This window comes from Sus scrofa, chromosome 4 (assembly GCF_054392235.1).
Source record: "Sus scrofa isolate SSC_HxYL_T2T_F1_AM1 chromosome 4, Sscrofa_HxYL_maternal_Yorkshire_Landrace_v2.0, whole genome shotgun sequence".
In the NCBI taxonomy this organism is placed as follows: Eukaryota; Metazoa; Chordata; class Mammalia; order Artiodactyla; family Suidae; genus Sus; species Sus scrofa.
This window is the reverse complement of record NC_139386.1, coordinates 118514-145422: the sequence shown is the minus strand read 5'-3', so window position 1 is coordinate 145422 and position 26909 is coordinate 118514. Positions and strand designations below refer to the sequence as shown.

The window sequence follows — 26909 nt, the reverse complement described above, 5'->3', positions numbered from 1 at the left end:
GGTTCACACTCACTTTGGCTTTGCTGTTTCAGGGTCTGAGGACAAGGGGCAGAACCCAAACACAGACTTGAATCTGAGGCCGCTCACTTCCGAGGACACATCGGCAATGCTGGGTTCGACGCCTGCAGAGTGGACGGCTCGGGGCACTCGCCAGCCTGAGCGGAGCCTCCGTCTGAGCCCCAGCTGTGTGGACCCCCCCGACGGCCGGGCCTCGAGCCAGAGCGGGCCTCTCACTCGGCTGCCGGCCGTCCCTGGCGGGGAGAGGCCCTACAAGTGCATCGAGTGTGGCAAGTGCTTTGGCCGGAGCTCCCACCTCCTCCAGCACCAGAGAACCCACACCGGGGAGAAGCCCTACGTGTGCGGCGTGTGCGGCAAGGCCTTCAGCCAGAGCTCCGTGCTCAGCAAGCACCGGCGGATCCACACGGGCGAGAAGCCCTACGAGTGTAATGAGTGTGGCAAGGCCTTTCGAGTGAGCTCAGATCTCGCGCAGCATCACAAGATCCACACGGGGGAGAAGCCGCACGAGTGCCTCGAGTGCCGGAAAGCCTTCACGCAGCTCTCACATCTCATTCAGCACCAGCGCATCCACACCGGGGAGAGGCCGTACGTGTGCCCGCTGTGCGGGAAGGCCTTCAACCACAGCACGGTCCTGCGCAGCCACCAGCGGGTGCACACCGGCGAGAAGCCGCACGAGTGCGAGGAGTGCGGCCGGGCCTTCAGCGTGAAGAGGACGCTGCTCCAGCACCAGCGGGTGCACACCGGCGAGAAGCCCTACACCTGCAGCGAGTGCGGCCGCGCCTTCAGCGACCGCTCTGTCCTCATCCAGCACCACAACGTGCACACCGGGGAGAAGCCCTACGAGTGCGGCGAGTGCGGCAAGGCCTTCAGCCACCGCTCCACCCTCATGAACCACGAGCGCATCCACACCGAGGAGAAGCCCTACGGCTGCTACGCGTGCGGGAAGGCCTTCGTGCAGCACTCCCACCTGACCCAGCACCAGCGGGTCCACACCGGGGAGAAGCCCTACGTGTGTGGCGAGTGCGGCCACGCCTTCAGCGCCCGCCGGTCCCTGGTCCAGCACCAGCGGATCCACACGGGCGAGAGGCCCTTCCGCTGCGCGCAGTGCAGCAAGACCTTCAGCCTGAAGGCCACGCTGATCGTGCACCTGAGGACCCACACGGGCGAGAGGCCCTACGAGTGCAGCCGCTGCGGGAAGGCCTTCAGCCAGTACTCCGTGCTCGTGCAGCACCAGCGCATCCACACGGGCGAGAGGCCCTACGAGTGTGGGGAGTGTGGCCGCGCCTTCAACCAGCACGGGCACCTGATCCAGCACCAGAAGGTGCACAGGAAGCTGTGAGCTGGGCCGCCTGGAAGCCACACAGACCCGGGAAGCCTCAGTCCTGGGGCAGCATCTGTTCACTGGGGGACACCCTTTGCTGATTCAGTGTCCCCAGAAGACGCCAGAGAAGCACTGAATGAAATGTCTCTGCAAGAACTTCAGAGGATGCCTAGTCTGTTTCTGTTTCGTTTTTTTGGCTGTGCCCACACATGCAGAAGTTCCCGGGCCAGGGTTCAAACCCGAGTCACAGCAGCGACAGCGCTGGATCCTTAACTGCCAGGCCACCAGGGAACTCCAAGGATCCCTCATTTGTCTCCCAGTGAATCGAAGTTGTAGCGCGGATTCACCACATGGCTGTTGTGAGCTTAACTCTTATTTCACGTTAGTTTACCGGACATGAGAAACTCCAGGAAGTTAGGGTGTAAGTAGCACTGTCACCAGACTTCCTTTCACCCCAGATGTGTCTTAGAACATGGTAGGCCTTTCCTAATACAATGACTGTTGGGCTAGCCTCAGTATCCTGTTAAACCTGAAGTGCTGCGTGGGTAAACGGCTTTGAAGAAATTGTCACCAGGTGTCGTGTAACATGGCTGGAAATCCTAACGGTGAAACCACTTGTTTTGTATGAAGGGAGGGCCTAGAGATTAACTAGTGAAAAGTGATGTAAACTTAGAAACCCCTTTTTCTGGTCACTTAACTTTACTCAAGATCGGGGGGCTCCAGCCAGCGGGGCAGAGTAGGGCTTGGAAGTCGCTCCTCCCACAGATACACGTGCGGGGGGAGGGCGAGTGGGTTTGGGAGGAACGCGTGCACACGACCATGTATACACCGATAACCACCTAGTTCCCGCTGTGCAGCACAGGGAGCCCTGCCCAGTATTCTGCAATAACCTGAAAGGGAAGGTCCGAAAAAGAACGCGTGTTTGTGTGTGTAGAACCGATTCGCTCTGCGGAGCACCCGAAACTCACACACCCTGTAAATCAATCAAGTACACGCCAGGATACAGTAAAAGTTACACTGAGAAAGGAATACACCTACAGTGGAACAGAGCTCCCAGAACACCTGCTGAACCCCAGCAGAAGACCCCAGACACCTGAGCAGGCAAGCAAGATCCCCAGGTAAGAAAAAAAGGTTTTTGGTTGTGTGTGGACTGTCTACGTTTCAGCGACTCCCATCATTCTGTCTTATCTCAAATCATCGTTCTAGTCCCCTGTGTTGAGTAAACCAGACATCAAGTTTTTTTTAATTTTTAAAAATTTACTTATTATAGTTGATTTACAATGTTCTGTCAATTTCTGCTATACAGTCAAGCGACCTAGTCATTCATATATATATACGTTCTTTTTCTCACATTATCCTCCATCATGTTCCATCACAAGTGCTTAGATAATAGTTCCCTGTGCTGTGCAGCAGGACCTCATTGTACAGCAGGGTGACTCAGTCACACATACATGAATACATTCTTTTTTCTCACATCATCCTGCTCCATCATAGGTGACTAGATATAGTTCCCAGGGCTACGGAGCAGGATCTCATTGCTCATCCATTCCAAAGGCAACAGTTTGCGTCTGTTGACCCCAGACTCCCAGTCCATCCCACTCCCTCCCCCGACCCCTTGGCAACCACAGGTCTTTGGTTCTCTATGTCCATGAGTCTTTCTTCTGTAGATAGGTTCATTTGTGCCGTATATTAGATTTCAGATATGAGTGCTATCTATATACGGTATTTGTCTTTCTGACTTACGTAGTATGAGAGTCTCTAGTTCCATGCATGTTGCTGCCAACGGCGTGATTTTTTCTTTTTTTATGGTTGAGTAGTATTCCGTCGTGTATGTGTACCATAGCTTCCTAATCCATTCACCTGTCCGTGGACGGTTAAGTTGTTTCCGTGGTCTAGGCTCTTCCCTAGTGGTTGAACCAGCTTACTTGCCCTTTTCTCCATACCCGCTCCAGCATCTGTCACTGGTCGACTTGTTAACGATGGCCATTCTGACAGATGTGAGGTGGTACCGCATAGTAGTTTTGATTTGCGTTTCTCTAGTAATTAGTGATGTTGAGCACTTTTTCATGTGCCTTCTGGCCATCTGTGTATCTTTGGAGAATGTCTACTTAGGTCTCCGTCCATTTTTTCAATTGGGTTATTGGTTTTTTTGCTGTTGAGCTGTAAAGACACCAAATTGTGCAGCTGTCCAGGTACAAGTGTATTTTGTCCCCCTCCCTAAGTCTCTGAGAGATCATCTCCATCAAAATATCCCCTTGGGAGTTCCCATCGTGGCTCAGTGGTTAATCCGACTAGGAACCATGAGGTTGCAGGTTCAATCCCTGGCCTTGCTTAGTGGGTTAAGGATCCGACATTGCTGTGAGCTGTGGTGTAGGCCGGTGGCTACAGCTCCGATTAGACCTCTAGCCTGGGAACCTCCACAGGCCACAGGAGCGGCCCTAGGAAAGGCAAAAAGACAAAAAGCAAATTAAAAAAATCCCCTTTCTGGAGTTCCCATCGTGGCTCAGTGGTTAACTAATCTGACTAGGAACCATGAGGTTGTGGGTTCGATCCCTGGCCTCACTCGGTGGGTTGGGGATCCAGCGTTGCCGTGAGCTGTGGTCGGATCCCGCATTGCTGTGGCTCTGGCGTAGGCCAGCGGCTACAGCTCCAATTAAACCCCTAACCTGGGAACCTCCATGTTCTGTAGGTGTAGCCCTAGAAAAGACAAAAAAAAAAAAAAAAAAAAAAAAAAATCCCCTTTCTTAGAACAATTACAGTAATTTTTTCTAACATTTCCTTTGGCTGCTGTTCTGTGAGTTATCAACCTGGCCAGTTATCTCATTAGGTCGAAGTTTTTTTTCCTTAAAAAATTGTATGTTTCTCTACTCAGACCGGGCGACTTTTAACAACAGACATTTCTGTTCTGGTTCTTGTGGCCGGATGTCCAAGTCAGGGTTCCCTAAGGGTTGGTTTCCTGTGAGGTTTTTCTACTCAGCTTACAGGTGGCTGCTTCCCGCTGTTCCCTCCATGGCATTTTGTCTGTGCATCCGCTGTCTTTTCATCTTTAGTCTTTGACCACACCCGCGGCATATGGAAGTTCCCAGGCTAGAGGTTGAATCAGAGCTGCAGCTGCTGGCCTAGGTCACAGTCACAGCCACTCGGGATCCAGTCCACAACTGTGACGTACACCACAGCTCACGCAATGCTGGGTCCCTAACCCACTGAGCGAAGCAAGGGATCTAACCTGCAACCTCATGGATCCTCGTGGGTTTGTTACTGCTGAGTCTCACAACGGAGACTCCCTCCTTTCATCTCCTTGTAAGAATTCCTGTTCTGTCTGATGAGGGCTCCACCTCACGACCTCCTTTAACTGGAGTTTCCCTCCTTCAAGACCGTGTCTCCCAATACAGTCACTTTGGATGCTAGGGCTGCAAAATATGGGTTCGGGGCGGACACAGTCAGCCAGCCCATGATACACAGTGTCTGTGGCCAGTGACTGTCTTGCAGTTACTAAGTCTGAGGCAGGAAGAAGTAAGAAAGTAGATAATCAAATATTTAGGGAGTTCCTGTCCTGTTTGTGGCCCTGACTAGGACGAGGGTTCAATCCCTGGCCTTGCTTAGTGGGCTAAGGATCCAGTGTTGCTGTGAACTGTGGTGAAGGTTGCAGACATGGCTTGGATCCTCTGTGGCTGTGGCTGTGGCGTAGGCCAGCAGCTGCAGCTCTGATTCAATCCCTAGCCTGGAAACTTCCATATGCTGCAAGTAGGACCCCCCCCCAATTTTTTTTTTTAAATCTTGAGCGACTACCAATCATGACCCTCCCACACTTGACTTTCCTCTTCTTGCAGGAATAATGTCACTAAGTCCATGCTCTGTGTTCCTGTTTATTTGTGGTAAGTGAGGGAAAGGAAAGATTCAAGCACTGAGATGAAAGAGCCTAGCTCAGCTAAATTAAAAAGAACCCAAGCGTCCTATTTGCACCTTGTTTCTGCCTTCATAGACAAACAGCATATGGTATCACTTATATGTGGAGTCTAATAAAAATGAGACAGAAAACCTTAGAAAATGGAAACACATTTCAAAACCAATCTTGAACACTGCAGCTGAAACTTGAGGGGGCGGGAGGAACTGGGAGGGCGGGGGTGGCACGCGCAGCACCGCAGCACGGCGTCCAATGGTCCTCAGCGAGAAGCTGCTGTACCGCATGGGGAGAGCTACTCGTAACGACCTGTGGGGGGAAACGGTGTATGTGTAACTGAATCACTTTGCTGTGCACCTGAAGCTACGATAACATTGTAAGTCAGCTATACGCCAATAAAGTTAAGTTTAAAAATAAATATTAAAAGAGCCCAAGTGTCCTATTTCTTTTTTTTTTTTTTTTTTTTTTTGTGTGTGTGTGTGTCTTTTTGTCTTTGTTGTTGTTGTTGCTATTTCTTGGGCCGCTTCCGCGGCATATGGAGGTTCCCAGGCTAGGAGTTGAATTGGAGCTGTAGCCACCGGCCTATGCCAGAGCCACAGCAACGCGGGATCCGAGCCGTGTCTGCAACCTACACCACAGCTCACGGCAACGCCGGATCGTTAACCCACTGAGCAAGGGCAGGGACCGAACCCGCAACCTCATGGTTCCTAGTCGGATTCGTTAACCACTGCACCACGACGGGAACTCCAAAGTGTCCTATTTCTACCTTGTTTCTGCCTTCAGTTCTAAGAACCTTTTCCTGGCCCCCTAACCTAGTCCCTGAAGCTCCTGCATCTCACAGCTGTTCAGCCTGCCTCTCGCTCCTGAAGCTTGGGTGAACTTCAGATTGTACCTCCTGTCAGGCCTGGACACACGTAAACAGCTCTCCTGTGACTGCCACATCCGCCATTCGGCTCTGACTTCTCATTTTTCTCTTACTTTCCATTCTTTAGGCAAGGTATCCATTCTGAATCATTCTTATATTTCCTTTTTTCTTTTTGTCTTTATAGGGCCGAACCCTCAACATATGGAGGTTCCCAGGCCAGGGGTCAAATCGGAGCTGTAGCTGCCGGCTTGCACCACAGCCACAGCAACACCAGATCCTTAACCCACTGAGTGAGGCCAGGGATCAAACCTGTTTCCTCATGGATATTAGCTTCGTTTCTGCTGAGCCACAGCAGAAACTCCTCATCCTTACATTTCCTAGGAAATACAGTTCCTATTTCCTCTAGTTCTCACTTGCATGTAGTAAAAGTTCTTAGATAATATTGATGATTTGTGTTTCAGAATTGGAGGCTAGGATTAAGAAGAAAGTTAACATTTAAACCGGAAAACTTATGAAGAAATGAAATACAAGAAATGGTCATAGCAGGATCTAAGCTCGGTAAAAACTGGAAAGATGAGGTGAGACTGCAGATTCGAGTGACTTGTGAGTGTGAAACACCCTCATTCTGAGAAGACTGGTTTCAGGCCAACGACAGTTACCCAGAGGGAAGTTTTTTTTTTTTTTTTTTTTTTTTGCTTTTTAGGGCCACATCCACAGCATATAGAGGTTCCCAGGCTAGGGGTCGAATCAGAACTGCAGCTGCCGGCCTAATGCCACAGCCACAACAACATCAGATCTGAGTGGCAACTGCGACCTACACCACATCTCACAGCAACGCCGGATCTTTTTTTTTTTTTTTTTTTTTTTGTCTTTTTGCCTTTTTCTAGGGCTGCTTCCCACGGCATATGGAGGTTCCCAGGCTAGGGGTCTAATCGCAGCTGTAGCTGCTAGCCTACCCCACAGCTCATGGCAATGCCGGATCCTTCACCCACTGTCAAGGCCAAGGGATCAAACCCGCATCCTCGTGGTTGGTCGGATTCGTTTCCAGGGCGGGGATGTAACAAGTCAGAGGCAAAATTTGAATCTGAGCTCAGACTCTATCATTTCAGGAGTTTCCTGCACAAGAGCCGTCTCAGCAATGTGATCAAGGTTTTAAACATAATTCGCCCTGCTGTATAGCACCGGGAACTCTTATCTAGTCGCTTGTGTTGGGACATGATAGAGGATAAGGTGAGAAAAAAGAATGTGTTATGTATGTATGACTGGGTCACTTTGCTGTACAATAAAAATGGACTGAACACTAAGTCAACTATAATGGAAAAAATAAAAATCTTAAAATAATTCGCACGGACAGTGGCAATCAAGGAACCCAGATACTGGAAAAAACATGAGAAAAGCTTTCATTCGGGTCTCGGTTCAGCGTGAGAGCTCATACTGGAGAGAAGCCCTCCCAATCTAGGGATGCTGGGAATCCCTCGGGGAGCTCTCGGTGGGCACAGACCCCCAGAGAGCCCGCCCTGGAGAGGAAGCTGCGTGTAGTGGCTGCGGGAGCCTGCATCAGAGCCCGGATCAAGTGGGCGTCAGGAAACCCACGTGGAAGCCCCACTCGGGCGTGACGACCGTGGGGGGCCTTGAGACGAAGCGCCCGTCCTGCTCAGCATGGAGCTCGGAGCGGGCAGAAACCCCACGAACGTCGGGGCTGTGGGAACCTTTAGACGGTTCACACCTCCGTCGGCATCAGAAGCACACGGTGCCCCGCTGACGGCAGATCACAGAGGGAAGCTGCGTATGCGGCGGGTGTGGCACCTTTAACCAAAACGCGCACTTTATCCGGCGTGTAGCATTCACGCCTGTGAGAAGCCCGCGAGTGTGGAGCGCCTGGGAGGCTCAGGGCTCCCGCACCGGGCTCCGCACCATCCACCCCACACGGGAGAGAGACCCGTGAGAACCTTGAATCCGAGGAAAGACCTGCCGCGAATCCTCCGCGACGCGCCGTCCCTGCGGCTCGGTCGCCATGCTCAGCTCAGTGCCTGGTGACTGCCGCCCTAGTGGGTCCGAGTGGTAAAGACCCACGGTCAAAGCCTTAATTAAATGGCTTTTGAATGTGCCTCCAGAAAGGGGAAGGGAAAGACCAGCCAGGTGGCCATCCGGCAAACCGTACCCTAGTTTCGTAGCCGCGGTTCATCCCGGAGCAGCTGTTGCGACTGAGGGAATCCTGCTTCTACTTAGTGATCTTTCTGCTGGAGAACTAGTATTCAACCTGTAAGCCAAACCTGTCAGCTCTACTTCAGAATTCCTCTTCCTCTCCCAGATGGAAGACTCTGTTCTCTCTCGTCTCACTATTCCAGCGGCTTCACTCTTGCTCCCTGAAGTCTAATCACACCACAGTTGGTGATTTCAAAATGCAACCAATCTTGCTATGGTCCTGCTCACAATGCTTCCGTGCCCTCACCTGCCAATATCCTTCGGAATAAGATAGTTTTTGTTTTCCTCAGTTCTTTTCTGGAATTAAGTTAAAACGTTTGTCGCTAGGATTTCTTTGAATGTAACTGACCTGCAACACTGTTAGCTCCAGGTGCACAATGTGGCGCTTTGATATCTCTGTACATCACGAAAGGACCCCCTGGAAAGTCACCATGCGGAGTTGTCCTAACTGGAGTCTCCCTCACCTGTTTCACTGCTCCACCTCCTCTCTCTTCTCCGGCAGCCCCTGTTTGTTCTCTGTATCCGTGAGTGTTTCTGTTTGGTTTGTTCATTTGTTTTGCTTTTTAGATTCCACATGTGCGTCAGATACGGTATTTGTCTTTCTCTGACTTAATTCATTTTGCTAAGACATTGCGTCCTGCCTGTGTTTCCAAAATTCCTAGGAATTTTAAGGTTTCAGGTCTTACTTTAAAGCCTTTAATCCAGTTTCAGTTGATTCTGTATATGGTGTGACAGAGTAGTCCAGTTTGATCGTTTGGCATGTAGCTGTAAAAGTGAAGATTCTTCACCGTGTGGCCCCTGACTACAACTCTCATCCTCTCCTGCCTCTCTTCCCCTTAGGCTCCCTAAATGTGAAAGCTCATAGCAAAGGGGTCTTTGCATCTTTTTTTGGCCGCCCTGAGGCATATGGAGCATAGGGATCAGATGTGAGTTGCAGTTGCAACCCAAGCTTCATCTGCAGCAACGCCAGATCCTTAACTCACTGTGCTGGGCCTTGGATAGAACCTGTGTCCCAGCACTCCCAAGACACGGCTGATTATGTTGTGCCACCGTGGTAACTCCGAGATCTTCGACTTTGATAGTACCTCTGCCTGGAGTTCTCCTGGATATTTGCAAGGCTTGCCCCCCGCTTTTCCATTCCCTGCTTCGGTGTCATCTAAGCATTTGATGGGGGCACCTCTTTTATTCTCCTTAGAGTCTGCTGGGAAAGAGACTTTACAACTACAGAAAACTGGAGTTCCCGTTGTGGCTCAGCGAATTAAGAACCCAGCGTAGTGTCTGTGAGGATTCCTGGCCTCACTCAGTGGGTTAAGGACCCTGCATTGCCGCTAGCTGCTGTGTGGGTCACAGTCTCGGCTCAGAACCCGGGTTGCTGTGGCTGTGGTATAGGCAGGCAACTGCAGCTCCGATTTGATCCCTAGCCTGGGAACTTCCATATGCAGTGTGGCCCTAAAAAGAAATTTTTTTTTCACATTGGACCACAAAATAAAGTCCAACTCTTGAAATGTAGTGATTCAGAAAGATTAAAAATAAAAGAATGAGCAAACACATAAAAGGGAAATCCAGACAAAAAGAAGGCAGGGTAATGACAATATCAGACAAGATAGAATTCACATCAAAAAGCATTCAATGAGGAGTTCCCGTTGTGGGTCAGTGGTTAATGAATCTGACTAGGAACCATGAGGTTGCAGGTTCGATCCCTGGCCTTGTTCCGTGGGTTAAGGATCCAGCATTGCCGTGAGCTGTGGTGTAGGTCACAGATGCGGCTCAGATTCTGCATTGCTGTGGCTGTGGTGTAGGTTAGACCCCTAGCCTGGAAACCTCCATATGCCATGGGCGTGGCCCTAGAAAAGATTAAAAAAAAAAAAAGGCATTAAATGGTGCAAAAAAAAAGTTTACAAGGTGTTCCTGCTGTGGCACAGCAGGTTAAGAATCCAGCATTGCGGCAGCTGTGTCATAGTTTGCAGCTGCAGTGCAGGCTCTATTTCTGGCCCAGAAATTTCCACATGCCATGAGTGTGGCAAAAAAAAAAAAAAAAAAATGCCCTCAAGCACAATGCTGAAGTGCTGTCTAGTGTCCCTAAGTGCCAGAAAGCTGTGATTGACGCCTTGGAGGAAACGTACTAAATAAACTTCATTCAGTACAAGCCATAGTGCTCTGGCTGAGTTCAATGTTTATGAATCAACCACAGTTTAAAAACACATAAGGTGTTTTTAAATGGAAGCACACACAAAACAAGGTTATATATTGATTGGTTGATGAAAATGTTGTGACTGGAGGCTCTCAGGAACCTAAGCGTATTTCCCGGAAAAGCAATGGTTCAGTATTCGCTAATTCACCATTTCCAGCTACTTTACAAAACATGAATAATGAGAATTAACTGTATATAAATATTTATATTTGCACATGTGAAATCCATATCATTTTCTCAACAGGCTAGGGAGTAGGGCAAGGAAAGATTGTGTTGGTGGAGAATAGTGTGTTTCAAGAAACAGGAAACCTGAAATGATGGTTGAGAGTGAAATACGAGGAGTGGCCGTGGAAGTGAGACAGCCAGACTGGGCTAGAGAAAGACTTGCAATTCACGTTATGGACCTTTACGACCTGCCGGGGTGGGAGGCGGTGGAGAGATCTGGAGACTTGCTGACGTGGAAAACGAGATCTTCTGCACCTTCCTCTCTCAAGTTCTTCGAGGACCTAATTACTGGGTCTGGGGGTTTGAGTAGGTTCCAGGACCGCTGGGGAAGAAAAATGACGTGGCGCCGAGGGCAGTGGGGACTGCAGGGGCCTATAAAGAAAGGGGCGGGTGGGTGAGGCTCTCGGAACGCTGGCGGATCGGTGGGATCAGAGCAGAGTGAGGTCTGGAAATACTTGCTTCCGTGTGATTTATGGGGCCTGGACTGGCGGGAGCGGCAGGCAGACAGCTAGGTAAGGAGCTTGGACTTTATGTTGGAGGAAACAGAAGATTTCTAGGCAGAAGAGCAGGAGTCCTGGTTTTAGAAAGACCACTCCCACCACAGGGTGGTTCCGAAAAGACAGGAGAGGGTGACAACGCAAGCAGAGACGAGGGAGAACTCGACTGCAGCTCAGGCCAGAGACGGTGGTTTGTTCGGGGCGTGGGAGGCATGCAGACAGGCGGGTAAGGCTCCGGCTGAGCGAGCACAGGGGCGGGGGCAGGGAGCGCAGCTGGCGTGAAGCCCGCGCTCAGGCACCGTATCTGGGCTGAGAAGGTTCTGCGGGAAGCGGTTCTGGGTCCAGTCGTAGGGGGATTCGCACCTGGAGTCCACTCACCACCGCAAGCTCTAGTCAGTCCTCCAGGACCGAAATACATCCTAACTATGGTTATTTTATTTATTTATTTACTTATTGTCTTTTATCAGGGCCGCACCCGCGTCGTATGGAGGTTCCCAGGCTGGGGTCGAATCAGAGCTGTAGCCATCGGCCTACACCACAGCTCACAGCCACGCCAGATCCTTAATCCACTGAGCGAGGCCAGGGATCGAACCCGCAACCTCATGAACTATGGCTATTTTAAAATACGCCTGGGAGTTCCCGTCGTGGCGCAGTGGTTAACGAATCCGACTAGGAACCATGAGGTTGCGGGTTCGGTCCCTGCCCTTGCTCAGTGGGTTAACGATCCGGCGTTGCCGTGAGCTGTGGTGTAGGTTGCAGACGCGGCTCGGATCCCGCGTTGCTGTGGCTCTGGCGTAGGCCGGTGGCTACAGCTCCGATTCAACCCCTAGCGTGGGAACCTCCATATGCAGCGGGAGCGGCCCGAGAAATAGCAACAGCAACAACAAAAGACAAAAGACAAAAATAAATAAATAAATAAATAAAATAAAAAAAAATAAAAAAAAAGAATTGTTTAAAATAAAATAAAATACGCCTGGAAAGGCTTGATATTCTTTCCTTCAAATGTGACGCAACCTCAAGAGCCTGAGCTAGACCTGCCGGCCACGCTTTTGCTAGATTCCTGATCCTCAGAAACAATGGGATAATGACTCTTTGCTGCTTTCAGTCTGCTAAATTGCCTGGTAATTTGTTACACTTCAGTAGATAACACACTAGTTGCTTGGATGACCAGTCTCTGCCCTCTGAGACCTCCCAGCCCAGGTCCGCAAAGCTCCCCGCTCCACTCCTCGCGGCGGAACCAGGCGACGCGGATGTGTTTCCGGGGGAGCGAATTCGGCGTCGGACCGGAAGTCCTCGGGCGGCGGCGGCAGATGGCGGTGAGCGGCGGGGAGAGGACGCGCGGGTGGCGGGGCCTTGGGCGGTCCGCGGGCCCTCGTGACTCTCTTGCTTCCCGCTCCCCTCCGTCCCGCCCTTTCTCCAGGCTCCAGGACATCCTGCTCGGGAGACATCGGCTGCGCCAGGTCCAGGTACGGCTTGCGCACCCCTCAGCCGCGGAGCCCCGGGTCCTTCCACTGAAAGGTCCCACACAGTGTGTCTCTGCTTAGGGCACCCTACGTGCGGTGACGCCGCCTCCAGGGCCAAGAAACAAAAGAAGAGGAAGAAAGCCCGAGATGGGACCTCTGTGGCGAGTGGAGGCGGGAAGGCCTTGGAAAAGCCGGCCCCAGAGGAAGCCCCCCTAAGCGCGGAGGCCCAGGCAAGGGCGGGCCTCAGTTCCGAGGGTGCCCTCCGGGTGGGAGTCCGCTGGTGGGTGTGGTCTCGGATCTGCAAATTTAGGCGGGGAGGGGGTGAGATGCGGAGTTTTGGGTTTTGGGATGGGGCCGGAGGCCGCGGGGTCCCGGTGCCCTCTCACAGCCACTATCCCCAATTCATCACAGGCGGAGCAGCTGGCCCGGGAACTGGCCTGGTGCGTGGAGCAACTGGAGCTGGGGCTGAAGATGCAGAGACCCAGCCCTAAGCAGAGTGAGGGGCCGCATCTGAAGTGTTGGGGGGAGGTGGATAGTGACAGCACCTGCAGGTGCTGCCAAGGGGTGGAATTGCTGCCTTTGCGGTTAGGGCAGTTGGAGAGGTGAGGGTAGAGAAGGTGACCGGTCCTTTATTTTTATCCGTAGAAGAGCAAGCTCTTGGGGCAATCCGAATCCTGCGCAGCCAAAAAACCCCTTTGCCCCGGAAGAGGCAGCTGATGCACTCCTTGTTTGGGGACTATCGGGCTCTGATGGAAGCCCAGTGGCGCGAGGCCCTGCGGGCTCTAAGGACTGGTGAGGAGCTGGGAACTGGCTGATGTAGAACTGCCTAGTTCAGGGGGTTGGGGAGGGAGAGTGGAAGGGGGAAGCCCAGAGCAGTATGGCTGGCAGGGGCACAGGGGTGACTCAGGAAAGCCTCAGGAGCAGGACCTCGGGCACACAGAGCTCTGGCGTGAAGGAGGGAGGCTGGAGCAGGATAGTGAGTGAGTCTGTGATTCTCAGCCGGGTTGTGATGATAGCACCTACATTATAATTCTGAGAAATGAATCAGTTCCTTTTTATAAGGGAGCTAGAGTTAATGGGCACAGGTGGTGTCCGCCGTTATCATTCAATTCTGACACGTCTCCCCCTCCCTGCAGCAGCCCACTCAGCCCAGGTGCAGCCTGTAGGCGAGGCCACCAGAAAGAAGAGCGGCAGGGTGTGCAGGCTTCGTCAGGCCGGGCGAGCTAAGGACACCAGTGACACTCCTGATGAGTTTAGGTTCAATTTCTTTTAGCCTCTTCCCCATTCTGCCAACAGTCCTCCCCGGGGTGATGGAGTGCAGAGCTTTTCCAGGAAGGCGCCGTCAGATGTGGGGTTGCTCTGTCCCTGGCTGCTCGCTGGATCTGGTGCCATGGCTGTTGGGCGGATGTGAGACATGCATGTTGGGTACTGACTGCCTCACAAGCACAGGACCCCATTTGTGGCTTTTCAGCTGAAATGTCCCTCCTGCTAGAGAGGGAGGTGCACTGGGAAGTGTCTCCATAAACTGCAGTGAGTGTGCAGCGTGTCATAGGGCTGACTCAGGATGGAGGGCGTTGGCCGTAAGGATTAGGGCCGAAGCTGCACAGCTGTGCCCTGGGGCTCACTTACGAGAGGACGTCCTATCAGGTGGTGTAGAGCTTCCTGCCGTTATGTTACCTCTCATTAATAAAGTGACTTCTTATAAAAGTGAACGAGTGAAAGCCTGTGCTGTCTTTATGAGAGGAAGGCTAGATGGGCTGGTGTCTGGCAGTACTGGGTTCAGGCCCTCACCCCAGTGCTTGTTCTTTTGTGTGTACTGCCTTCGTTCCAGAACAGGAGTCATCCTTGGGGAGCCAACATAGATCCCAGAAGCCCAGACTCTGTTCTTGAGAGCAGATAGCTTCTTGCGTAACAGTCCCTCCCAGACGCGAGGGCTGAGGGTCATTGGATGACCTCCGGATGTCGGCCGCTCCGGGTGACCATCCCAGGCCTTCTACGGTACATTGGTTTTTTTGGGTTTTTTTTTTTTTTTTTTTTTGCTTTTTAGGGCTGCATCCATGGCACATGGAGTTTCCCAGGCTAGGGGTCTGCCAGCGTACACCACAGCCACAGCAACACCAGATCCAAGCTGCACCTGCAACCTACACCACAGCTTACGGCAATGCTGTATCCTTAGCCCACTGAGCGAGGCCAGGGATCAAACCCACAACCTCATGGTTCTTAGTCGGATTCATTTCCACTGGGAATTCCTATGTTGGGTTTCTAAGGTGGCTTCATTCTCCTCAGTGGCTGTGATGCTTTCTTTGGTGCTGACTCCCAGACTCGCAGACTAGACAAGGTAGATGCCTGGAGCCTGACTGCTTCCTCAAGGTCTCTGCTTTGATGTTTCACAGGCATTTCAAATGTGTCCACAACCTCCAATTTGTCCCTAAATGTCCCATCTTTCCCTGCTTTTCAGTGTATGGCACTACTGCCCAACTAGCCCATGAGGCCAAAAATCTGTGTCATCTCTGCAAAAGGGGTTCCTGGCTCCAGCCTAGTGTATGTTTTGTGTGTGGCTTTCCCTGCCAGCAATAGTTCTTGGACACCCGCAGTCTGTTCACCTGCACTTCTCACCAACTGGTCTAAGGCACAGGTTCCCACGACCCCTCCTTGGGTTCAGTTAACTTGCTACAGTGGCTCGCAGAGTCAGGACAGCGTGTTACTCACTAGATTACCAGGTCATTACCTGGATGTGAGTAACAGCCAAATAAGAGGTGACGGCGTGCGCGCGGAGAGGCAAGAAACTCTCCGGTCTCCAGGGTCCACTCCCCGGAACTCTGAGCCCGAGCTGTCCCTTTCCCCTCCCTTTTCATCTTTTACAGAGGCGTCATTATATAGACATGAGTGATTGAGTCACTGACGACTGGCGATTGATTCAACCTCCAGCCTCCCTGCCCTCCCCAGAGGTGGAGTTGGGGGATGGAGGGGCGGACTGAAAGTTTCGACCTTCATCGTGTGGTTGGTTCCCCTGCCAGTCAGACCCCATCCTTCATTGGGATCCAGAAATCACTTCCCTAAAGTGTTTTCAGGAACTGAGGACCAGAGACCAAATAGCCCATCGCCCTTGTCACTCAGGAATTTCCAAGGGTTGTGGAGCTGTGAGCCGGAAACAGTGGACGGGGACCAAGTATAGGGAGTTCCCTGATGGTTCAGCGGATTAAGGATGTGGTTGTCATTGCTGTGGTGCAGGTTCGATCCCTGGCCTGGAGGAACTTTTGGCTGCCGCAGGCGTGGCCCAAATATGTGTGAGAAATATTTTGATCATTTGAATGGCCAAACACATTCAAATGATATTATAAACCATGATATTGCACCTGCTGTTGTTCTTTTTCCCCGCGCGCGTGTTTAGGACTTGAGCTGTACCTGAGCTCTGCCTTCGGACTCGGTCTTGGGCTTTCGTGCTTTGTCCTCTGGGCCCCTTGTGCTGGCCTCTCACCCTGACTGCTCTGCACTTGCTTCCCGTCTTCTCACCAGCCAGGGTTCCTCCCCTGTCAGGTCGGGCTCTCTTCCTCTGACCCAGTGACCCCCGCGCACCCAGCATGCAGTGTGAAGGCTGGTGGACAAGGCCCCGCACAGGCCTGCACACACTGAGGTTCCCTCCCCTGTTGCTGCCCTGCTGGCTGAGTCCCGCTGCAGGGTCTACATTTCTGCTGCTCCCTTTGCCTGCTTGCTCTTCCCCCAGATTCTAGCATGATTGGCTTCTGGGAGAGTCCCTGGCTTTCACAGTGAAGTGACTCCACCCTGTCGTTCATCAGCTGGCAGCGGGGAGGGGCCAAGGCTGAGTGCTATGTGGTGCTGCAGCTTCACAGACGGTCTGCCTATAGCAGGCCTGGACACAGGGGAACATGATCAGGAAACAGGAGGCACTTGAAGATCAGTGATGTGGGGGCGCTGCCTGGCTAGGGGTGGGCTGTCAGCTGGCCACCCTCTCCAGTCTTAGGTCAGAAAATCTTTCTGGGAGTTCCTCAGTCTTGGCGCAGTGGTTAACGAATCCGACTAGGAACCATGAAGTTGCGGGTTTGGTCCCTGCCCTTGCTCAGTGGGTTAAGGATCCGGCGTTGCCGTGAGCTGTGGTGTAGGTTGCAGACGCGGCTCGGATCCCGCGTTGCTGTGGCTCTGGCGTAGGCTGGTGGCTACAGTTCTGATTCGACCCCTAGCCTGGGAACCTCCATATGCTGCAGGAGCGGCCCAAGAAAAGGCAAAAAGACAAAATCTTTCTGCCTGGGGTGCTTCTCCTCTGGCCTTTATGCAGTGGTGACCTTGTTGGGCTTCCCTCTGTTGCTTTTTTGTTGGATGGCCACAGCTAAGTCCCTTCGCTTCCTCAGTTCCCCGTCTGCAGATGCGATGGGGCGGTTAGCTGGAGGCCCTCAGCCACAGGCCGTGCACTCAGCCTGGGTCCGCTGCTCTGTGTGTGGTGAGGTCTCAGGCCAGTGCCGGCTCCGTGTCTGACACAGACACCATTGGTCCCTCTGGTCTGGCCCCTGCAGGGGTGCTGGTGTCCAGCCACACGGAGAGCCCCCAACCCACTCCTCTGCTTGCCTAGAGACTCTTGCCCACTCTTCTCCCTGGTATCCTGCGCCCCAGCACTGCCCCCCACCAGGCCCTGTGCTTCTGCTTGCCCCTCGCTCTTGGTACCCTCCACTCTTGGGTTCCCTTCACCTCATACTCCCTCTGGGATGCCACTCCTCCTCCCCCACAGACCCCTTCTTCCCCCTGTGCCCCAGCTCCCTGTCCCCCTTCTGGCTCAGCTAGCACTGGGACTGCTTCAGCCCAGCCCTGCAGGGATGCGTGGAGGAGGGGAGCTGGAATGGAAGCCCAGCCTGTCTCTACACAGGCCCTTGGCACTGCTGGCCACACCGTTGTGCTGCCTGTTCTCTTCTTCCTGGGGCTGGGAGCCACCCAGGCAGGGCGCATCTGTGAGTCCAGCTGAGGTTCAGCCTGTGGGTCAGCATGTCCATGGTTCTGGCAGGACCCTCAGCTGGGATGGACACAGGGACTCTGGACAGGCTCCAGGTGTCCTGAGCAGGTGGCAGCAGTGTTCTGGCTCCATTGTTCCCACCTTCCTGTGTGCACTGGACCAGAGCCCTGGGGGTGCCTGGTGCAGCTTGAGTGCTGGGGAGGGACCTTTCCTCATAACTGAGTACTCCCTTTTTTCGTGGAGTTAGGGGTCCAGGAGTCAGAATGGATGCAGTTTTGACAATGTAATGCACATGTTGGTTTTTAATAAAATAGGCCGTTTGTTCTATGAAATGTTACCAGCACCTGCTCAGCTCCCTGTTGGTCTATTCTGAGGACTGTACTCCTTCCAGCAGAGGGAGGGGCTCCCGTACTTGAGTCCCACTGTCTCGTGGAAAATGGAAGTATGTCTTCCACCCTCTGGATGCCGGGACAGGTCAGGCTCACGGGTACACCCTCTACCCCCTGAGATTTCAGGGCCCACCTATGCCCACCAGCAGCTGCACATACCCTGCATCGTGGGGTTCCAGGAAGCCCCCAGCCCAGTTTGTACACTTAACTGTGCCCGTGTGGGACTCACTGAAAGCTGACCCCCATCCCAGTCTTTCTCTTTTGGTCAAGGGTACCAGCTGCCCACTGCCCTCAGGTCATGTGAGCGCCACACTTGGGGAGCTTTAGAAACAGGGGACCCCCACTCTCCTGTGGTCTTCCTTGGAAAGGCGGGGTGAGCTCCTTACACTAATGAATTCCAGAGGCACAGAGCTAAAGCTGAAAACCACCCTCTAGAAATGCCGAGTTCCCAGGCCAGGGACTGAACCTGCACCACCGGGACCTGCGTTGCTCATTCCTTAATGCTCCGTGGAAATGCTTCCTCTTCAGTGTGCAAGGGAGATACTTGTTTTCTCTCACCAGAAAACTAAGATATTCTTAGACTTGCAAATATTTCTTCTGATTATGTCTTAAAGGTTTAGGATCACCATCTCCTTTTTAATTTTTTATTTATTTTTTATTTTTATTTTTTGTCTTTTTCCATGGCTGCACCCGCGGCGTATGGAGGTTCCCAGACTAGGGGTCTATTCGGAGCTGTAGCCACTGGCCTACACCACAGCCACAGCAACGCCAGATCTGAGCCGTGTCTTCGACCTACACCACAGCTCATGGCAACGCCGGATCCCCAACCCACTGAGCGATGCCAGGGATTGGACCCACAACCTCATGGTTCCTAGTCGGATTCGTTAACCACTGAGCCACGATGGGAATGCCACCATCTGCTTTTTGAAAATTTATGTTTTAGTTAAAGTATAGTTGACTTACAGTGTTGAATCAACTTCTGCTGTACAGCAGAGTGATCTGGTCAGATGTGTACACGTGTACACACTCACACACTTCCCTGGGCTCATTGTCCACCATGGTCCGTCCCCGCAGATGGGACACAGTCCCTGTGCTGCACACTAGGACCTCGCTACGCATCCACTCTAAGTGTCCTGTTTGCATTTACCAACCGAGCTCCTTGTGCATCCCATTCCCTCCCCCCGCCTTGGCAACCACGAGTCTGCCCCCATCTCTGTGAGTCTTTCTGTTTTGTAGATAAGTTCATTTGTGCTGTATTTCACATTCTACATATAAGCAATAGATGGTATTTGTCTTTCTCTTTCTGACTTCACTTAGTACGAGAATCTCTAGTTTCATCCATGTTGCTGCAAATGGCATTATTTTTTTCTTTTTTCTTTTTTTTTCTTTTTAGGGCTGCATTTGCGTCATATGGAAATCCCAGGCTAGGGGTCCATTTGGAGCTGCAGCTGCTGGCCTACACACAGCCACAACAATGTGGGATCCGAGCCGAGTCTTTGACCTATACCACAGCTCACGGCAATGCCAGATCCTTAACCTACTGAGTGTGGCCAGGGATTGAACCTGTGTCCTCGTGGATCCTAGTCAGGTTTGTTACCAATGAGCCACAACAGGAACTTCCTATTTTGTTCTTTTTTATGGCTCTGTGTGTGTGTGTGTGTGAATCTTCTTAATCCATTCACCTCTCAATGGACCGTTAGGTTGCTTCCATGCTGTGGCTCTTGCGAGTAGTGCTGCATTGCACATAGGGGTGCATCTGTCTTTTTGAATTAAAGTTTTGCCCTGATAGATGCCCAAGAGCGGGATTGCTGGGTTGTGTAGTAGTTCTATACTTAGTTTTCTGAGGACTCTCCATACTGTTTTCCACAGTGGTTGTACCAGTTTACATTCCCACCAACAGTGCAGGAGGGTTCCCTTTTCTCCACACCCTCTCCAGCATTTGTTATTTGTAGACTTAGGTTCTGCCTGGTTTCTTATGTTCACTGGTTTCTGGAAAACCTTCCTAATGTGCATGTGATGACATATATGGGAATTGTTGATTTTATTAGCTTTTTTTTTTTTTTTTTTTTTTGCTTTTTGCTTTTTAGGGTCACACCCACAGCATATGGAGGTTCCCAGGTTAGGGTCAAATTGGAGCTACAGCTGCCAGCCTACATCACGGCCACAGCAACATCAGATCTGATCCTCGTCTGTGACCTACACCACAGCTCTCAGCAATGCCAGATCCTTAACCTACTGAGTGAGGCCAGGGATCCAACCTGCAACCTCATGGTTCCTGGTCAGATTTGTTTCCACTGTTCCATGACGGGAACTCCTATTAGGTTTGCTAACAGTCTTATAATTTAATAGGAAATTGTGCTTATTTTTAGAAGTACATACTAAAGTATTTGGGTGTGCTGTGTTGTCTGTAATTTACAATATTCTAGTGAGCTTCAAGCCTGTTTATCTAGCCCTCTTGACGTTTCTCTGAACTTCCTAGCACCTCTTATAAAAAGACACATTTTACTGCAATTTTAAAAATCAGTGGTTCTTGGAGTTCCTGTCGTGGCTCAGTGGCTAATGAATCTGACTAGGGATCCATGAGGTTTTGGGTTCAATCCCTGGCCTTGCTCAGTGGGTTAAAGATCCGACATTGCCGTGAGCTGTGGTGTAGGTCGCAGATGCGGTTCGGATCCCGTGTTGCTATGGCTCTGGCATAGTCTGGTGGCTACAGCTCCGTTTAGACCCCTAGCCTGGGAACCTTCACATGCCGCAGGAGCAGCCCCAGAAAAGGCAAAAAGACAAAAAAAAAAAAAAAAAAAAAAAAATCAGCGTTTTGTATTTTTTTTTTTTCTCGCTGCACTCGGACTATGCAGAAGTTCCCTGGGTCAGGGATTGAACCCAAGCCATGGCTGTAACCAAAGCCACAGCAGTGACAATGTCAGATCCTTAACACATTGAGCCACGAGGGAACTCCATCAGTGGTTGTTCTCCAGGCTCATTTAGTATATTTTCAGCAGCTGGATGGCTCCTAGGTTTCCTTACCCTGTTGACTCTTCTGAGACAGTGACACCCTGTAAAACTTTTTTAATAGCCTCATCTGATCTGTTGAGTCAACTAGGCAAGTCTTATTCAAGTGCAGTGACAATTACACTGTGGGAGATCTCTGAGTAGAAATTAACCTGGCAAGGTGGTGGTGAGGTCATCCCAAGGCAAGGGGAAAACTTATCACTTATGCAGTGGAATCATTAAATGAGTTCACCAAATTAGTGAATAAAGAGACCCTACCTGTAGTTATGTGACTTTCCCCTGAGAGGGAGGGAGGGAGGCAATAGGTGTAGATGAGACGGATGTTGCTGCAGGTGGTTGGACTCTTCCCTTTGGGGACGAGTGGTGCCTTGTAGCAGTAGGCCAGCTTCCCTTCTGGAGAGATTTTCATGAATCCAGGCCACATCTTTGTCACCACACGGAGTAGGGAGGCTGAACAAAGCAGGAGAGATGTTTTGCCATAAACATGGGGGCCTTCACAGCAGTTATAGTACCTAATGGAGAAAAAGTTAATGTGTTTTTGTCTATAGCTTTTTATTTATTATTTATTTATTTATTTTGTCTTTTTGCCATTTCTTGGGCCGCTCTCATGGCATATGGAGGTTCCCAAGCTAGGGGTCCAATCGGAGCTGTAGCCACCGGCCTACACCACAGCTCATGGCAACACTGGATCCCCAACCCACTGAGCAAGGCCAGGGATCGAACCCGCAACCTCATGGATACTAGTCAGATTCTTAACCTGCTGAGCCATGACGGGAACTCCCAGGGCTATTCTTTTGATATAACTTAAATATATATATATGTGTGTGTGTATGTATGTATGTATCTCTCACTCTCTCCCAACTGTGTTCTTCTTTGGAATGGCTTAGGCTATCCAGAGGTCTTTGTTGTTACATACAAGTGGTAGGATTGTTTGCTGTGGGTAAAAAATGCCACTGGAATATTGGAGGGAGGTCATTGGCTGAATTAAGTGGTGTGGACCCTCCCTTGGAGGCCCACTTTACTAACTGTGGAACAATTTTGGCGAGCCAGTTAGGAGAGTGGGGCTGGAATTGCCATTCCATCCAGTCACCAGCCCGGAGTTGCCTGCTGACTTGGGATCAGCAAAGCTGGCTACATAACCGGGCAGTTTGCCCCAGTCCTTAACCTTTGGGCCAGTGAGGGCCACAGAATTCAGTCTGAGGTCAAAAAATCAGCCAAGGATTGGGTGGCATGCTCCCCAGATAACCCCCGCTCCAGTGTATCTACAGCAAGGACACTTGCTACAGGTGAGGGCAGTGGCGCGTGAATGACTGACGCGGGGCAGTGACCACACTTCAGCCAGTAAAGCCGAGGCTGGATGGTTGAGGGGAAGGACCCTGGCCATCTGGTTGGAGGCAGAGCTCTGCCTAGAGGACTGGACTGGGGGTTGGTTGTCCTGACCGAGTGCAGCTTTAATCTCTTCTCTGGTCTTGTTTGTGCTGGTGCCCTTGGAAACCCTTGCTGAAGCGGTGGACGTGGGTCAAGCACGTCAAGGCCGACAGGGTGCTCGCTGACCAGGGCAGGTGAGCCCTCGGCTCTCTGCCGAGTGGAGGCAGGCGTCCATGTAGGTGAGCCACTCCCGCCTGCTGCTCTCCCGCCTCTCGGACACCGTCAGAAACCCTCGAGTGCATCTTTAGTGTTGGTCTGTCTAACCCCAGTTCGCTGTCCCGGGCAGGGCGCATGTCTGTCGGGGAGGCCTCTCCCCACTCCCCTCCACTGCACCCTCCGTCCTCAGTCATTAACGCTTGAAAAACCTGTTTGGGGAGGTCCCACTGTGTCGCAGCAGGATCAGTGGCATCTTGGGAGTGCTGGGACTCAGGTCTGATCCCCAGCCTGGCACAGTGGGTTAGGGATCCAGTGCTGCAGCTTTGGCTTGGATCAGCTCCCTGGCCCTGCAACTCCATATGCCACAGGGCAGCAAAAAAAAAAAAAAAAAAAAAAAAGGCAGCTCTTGTTTTTGCCACATTTCAGGGAAATCACTTCGCCTGCTGGGAAAGAAAAAGAGGGACCCCCCCCCATCACCCAGAGTGCTTGGGTCCTTGTAGGTGACTGTACAGAGGACTGAACACATGCCAGATGGGCACTTGGCCTCCCTGACCGTTACCTGAATCGGGCGGGGACAAGCCCTCTTTGAGCAAGTCTCTGACTGCTGGAGAGGCTCTCCGGGCAGTGCATTTGGCTGGAGAACCCTTATTTCCCACTCCGCCGTGACTCTGTCTCCAGGGTCTGCTGGCTGAACGTACCCACCGACCTCAGGAACTGCTCAGCCTCCCGGTGGGTCTGGTGACGTCGAATCCCTGGCCTAAGACGGGACCTTATGACTGAAGTCCTCTCAGGCGGCACTCCCCCAGCCATCCTCACAAAGGCGGGTTTGTGTTTCCCTTAGAGCGCCCGGACCTCTGGTGTGGACTGGACCCTGGGATCTGCATCGCAACCAGCCCTAGGAGGCGGCCCCTGGGGAGCCTGAAACAAACGAGAGGTGAGGCCTCCCCAGGTGGGGTAACCAAGCCGCTGTCCCGGTGAAACCGCCAGTAGGGTGCAGCCTCCGGACCGGGAAGGGACTGCCCCCAACAGCTTCGTTTCTGTGCAGCAGAACCCTCACCAATGGGTACGTGGAGGAGGTCGCCCTCTGACGGCGCCTCCAAGTCCAACACCATTTCTGCAGCTGCACCTCTCTTGCCAGAATTGGAAAAAAACAGGGTTGAGAAACCCTTGTCCAGTTTCACACGGTGCTTTGCCAAACCAAGGGCCCCTGTGAGAAGTTCAGGGTCATTTCTAATCTCTCTCCTGGTATTGTGGGCTCAGCCTGAGCATCCTCTGGTTTCTGCCTCTGCTGTGAGTAGCTGCTCCCCTTTCTGACAGTTCCCCTGAGTCATCTGCTCCTCCCTCGCCTGGTTCCCTGCCCCTCTCTCCCTCCAGTCTACCAGTCCTCCCTGCTGTGCTCAGCCCTCCTGATTCCCCACCTCCACCTCTTGGCAGGCCTCCCCCAGGCACGGGCCGGGTGCGCCCTGTAGCCGCCCTCAGTGCCAGCTCTCTGGACTCACGAGGCTGCTCCCGCTTCGAGATGTTCCTGGTGCAGAGGGCAGACTGTCCACCCCGAGTGGCCCTTCTTGTCCTTGGATCTGTTATAACCGGAAGGGTCAACACAGGGGTTGAAGGGAGGCCCCAAGGGAAGTCCTTAACTAATTTTCGTTTTATTTTATACTTTATTTTTTTTTGTCTTTTTGTCTTTTCTAGGGCCACACCCGCGGCATATGGAGGTTCCCAGGCTAGGGGTCTAATCAGAGCTACAGCTGCCAGCCTACACCACAGCTCTCGGCTACGCCAGATCCTTAACCCACTGAGCAAGGCCAGGGATTGAACCTGCAACATCATGGTTCCTTGTCGGATTCGTTTCCGCTGCACCACGATGGGAACTTCAGTTCATTTGTTTTTTTAATTTTTATTTATTTTTGTCTTTTTAGGCCCGCCCCCATGGCATATGGAGATTTCCAGGCTAGGGGTTGAATCAGAGCTGCAGCCGCTAGCCTACACCACAGCCGCAGCAATGCCAGATCTGAGCTGTGTCTGCAACCTACACCACAGCTCACGGCAACATCAGATCCTTCACCCACTGACAGGGATCCTCATGGGTCAGATTCCTTTCTGCTGAGCCACAGTGGGAACTCCAGGAAGTCCTTAGTTTAGTCTGAGGAGTGTTCCACATGCCTTTGCTCACTTGGGTGGATGGCGACACCCTCCTGAACGTCTCATTCACTGGGGAGGAAAAGACATCGATTATAACTAATACAAGGGAGGAAGCTGGTAAGACCGATAAACATAATGCAGGACACGAGTTCGCTTTTAGTGCATCAGGTTGAGGATTTAGTGGTGTCACTGGAGCAGCTTGGGTGGCTGCTGTGGGCTGGGAGCTTCCACGTGCCATGCGTGCAGCCTGAAAAAAAAAAAAAAAGAAAAAATACTGTGGGAAGTTCCCATTTTGGCTCAGCAGGTGAAGAACTCGACTAGTATCCATGAGGATGCGGGTTCCATCCCTGTTCTCGCTCAGTGGTTTAAGGATCTGGCGTTGCTGCAAGCTGTGGTGTAGGTTGTGGATGTGGCTTAGATCTGGTGTTGCTTGGCTGTGGCGTAGGCTGGTGGCTGCAGCTCCAATTAGACCCCTAGCCTGGGAACCTCCATGCTATGAGTGTAGCCCTAAAAAGCGAAAAAACAAAAAACAGGGCGTGCTGTATTCCAGCCTGGAATCCAAACCCTTCCCAACGTGGATGCCAGATGGGATCATTGAGAGGGAAACAGTTTGCAGCACCTCACACATTTCAGGAATTTAAGGACATACGATGGACTGGGAAGAAAGCCATGGATTGGAATAGGGTTCAGAGAGCCATCCTGGGACTAAAGGAAAACCCTTCAGCCTTCCTGGAGTGCCTTTGTGGGCACACACACTTGAACCTGGAGCCAATGGCAGGGCACACTGTTCTTAACTTCCATTTCACTTCCCTGACTGCCCCGACATTAGGAGACGATAACAGAAGTTGGAGGTGGGGCCCACCACGCCCAGTCTCCCGGTTGCAGTCGGCATTCTGGGTGTTCAACAACCAGGACCTGGAGGTGGATGCCAAGGAGGACAGGTGGGCAGAACCAACTGCCAGTGCTCTGGCGTCACCTCCCAGTGATGACGAGGGACCCTGTGGCATTGAGGAATCACCCCGGGTGTCAGAGTCTTTGCCCGTGGAGAGAACACTGCACGGAGGAGGCCTGGAAAGGGGGATGCCCCAGACGCCTGGAAGGATCCAAAGGCACCCCTGTGTCCTGGCTCATCCTCACTGGTTTCACACATGAAAGAAGACTGAGGGGGGCCCAGGGGCTCCTTGGAAGAACCCCAGCCGATTCTGACTGTGGGGAGGAAAAAGGTTTCTAGTGGACACAGGGGCTACCTACTCAGCCTTGAGCCCCCGACAAGCTGAATGACCGAAGATAAATGTGAGAGAATGGGAGGGGAGGGAAGACACAGGAAGGCGTTTTTACAGAGCCCCTGAGTGCGCCCGGGAGGGGACACGTCACCCGCACGTGTGTTGGGAGCCCAGTTCCCTTGTAGGAGGAGCGGGACTGTATCTCAGAGATGAACGCCTTGCCATGGAAATGCCCAACACTCCCGTCCATTCAGTGGCCTTGGTGCTGTGGCCCCTCTGCCCAAATAATAGCTAATTCACCTTGAGGGGGTTCATCGCTCTCTGGGGACCCAGGCACCATGGGCAGAGTCAGAAAGGCACCTCCGGTCTTGGTCAAGCTGTGACCCGGCTATAATCACCCAAGTAAAAGCAATACCCCTACATGAAGAAGCCCTAGCAGCATGAAGCCTCTTCAAGCAAGCGCTTCTTAGACCCCTAGTCCCTTTGCAACACTCCTGTTCTGCTGGTTAAGGAGAAAAGTGGGAAATACTGGCTGGTTCGGCACCTCTGAGCCATACATGAAGCCGTGGAGGAGATTCATTTCGTGGTGCCAAACAGCTTCTAAATCCTTAGACGACCCAGGTCTCAGCGTTAGACTTAAAAGAGGCTTTCTTGGGAGTTCCCTTTGTGGCTCAGTGGTTAACAAACCTGACGAGGATCCATGAGGATGCAGGTTTGATCCCTGGCCTTGCTCAGTGGGTTAAGGATCTGCATAAGCTGTGGTGTGGGTCGCAGATGCGGCTTGGATCCTCTGTTGCTGCACCTGTGGTGTAGGCTGGCAGCTGTAGCTTTGATTTGACCCCTAGCCTGGGAACCTCCATATGCCCTGGGTGCAGCCATTAAAAAAAAAAAAAAAAAAAAAAAAAAAAAAAAAAAA

General features: G+C 52.1%; 2 protein-coding genes and 1 long non-coding RNA gene across 41 annotated transcripts in view; all 3 read left to right on the top strand.

Moving 5' to 3' along the window:
- ZNF250 (zinc finger protein 250) overlaps positions 1 to 7435 on the top strand; it is a 19043-nt gene extending 11608 nt beyond the window's left edge. For 11 of the 26 annotated variants that reach the window (XM_085021500.1, XM_013987980.3, XM_085021497.1 and 8 more), the window contains one exon: positions 33 to 3587. In XM_085021500.1, coding sequence (XP_084877626.1) covers positions 33 to 1357 — 1325 coding nt within the window. In that variant the 3' untranslated portion in view covers positions 1358 to 3587. Of the gene's footprint in view, positions 1 to 32; positions 3588 to 5169; positions 5659 to 6566; positions 6684 to 7214 lie in introns of those variants that run through there. The other 15 variants (XR_014843246.1, XR_014843250.1, XR_014843253.1 and 12 more) reach the window with 4 other exon arrangements.
- C4H8orf33 (chromosome 4 C8orf33 homolog) lies at positions 511 to 26909 on the top strand. Of its 14 annotated transcripts, none has more exons than XM_085020622.1 (8): positions 511 to 2457; positions 12364 to 12539; positions 12644 to 12689; positions 12768 to 12916; positions 13098 to 13182; positions 13332 to 13478; positions 23470 to 23562; positions 25321 to 26909. In XM_085020622.1, exons 2-8 carry the CDS (start codon positions 12387 to 12389, stop codon positions 25920 to 25922), a joined length of 1275 nt encoding a protein of 424 aa, XP_084876748.1. In that variant the 5' UTR covers positions 511 to 2457; positions 12364 to 12386; the 3' UTR covers positions 25923 to 26909. The 14 variants fall into 14 exon arrangements, with proteins under 14 accessions (XP_084876748.1, XP_084876752.1, XP_084876751.1 ...); XM_085020621.1 differs by lacking the exon at positions 511 to 2457 and adding an exon at positions 10953 to 11238 and having other exon boundaries at positions 12367 to 12539; XM_005655305.4 differs by lacking the exon at positions 511 to 2457 and adding an exon at positions 11336 to 11449.
- On the top strand, positions 14618 to 22836 carry LOC146403623 (uncharacterized). Its single transcript, XR_014843303.1, has 2 exons — positions 14618 to 18542; positions 20749 to 22836. It is a non-coding gene; the product is annotated as an uncharacterized LOC146403623 (long non-coding RNA).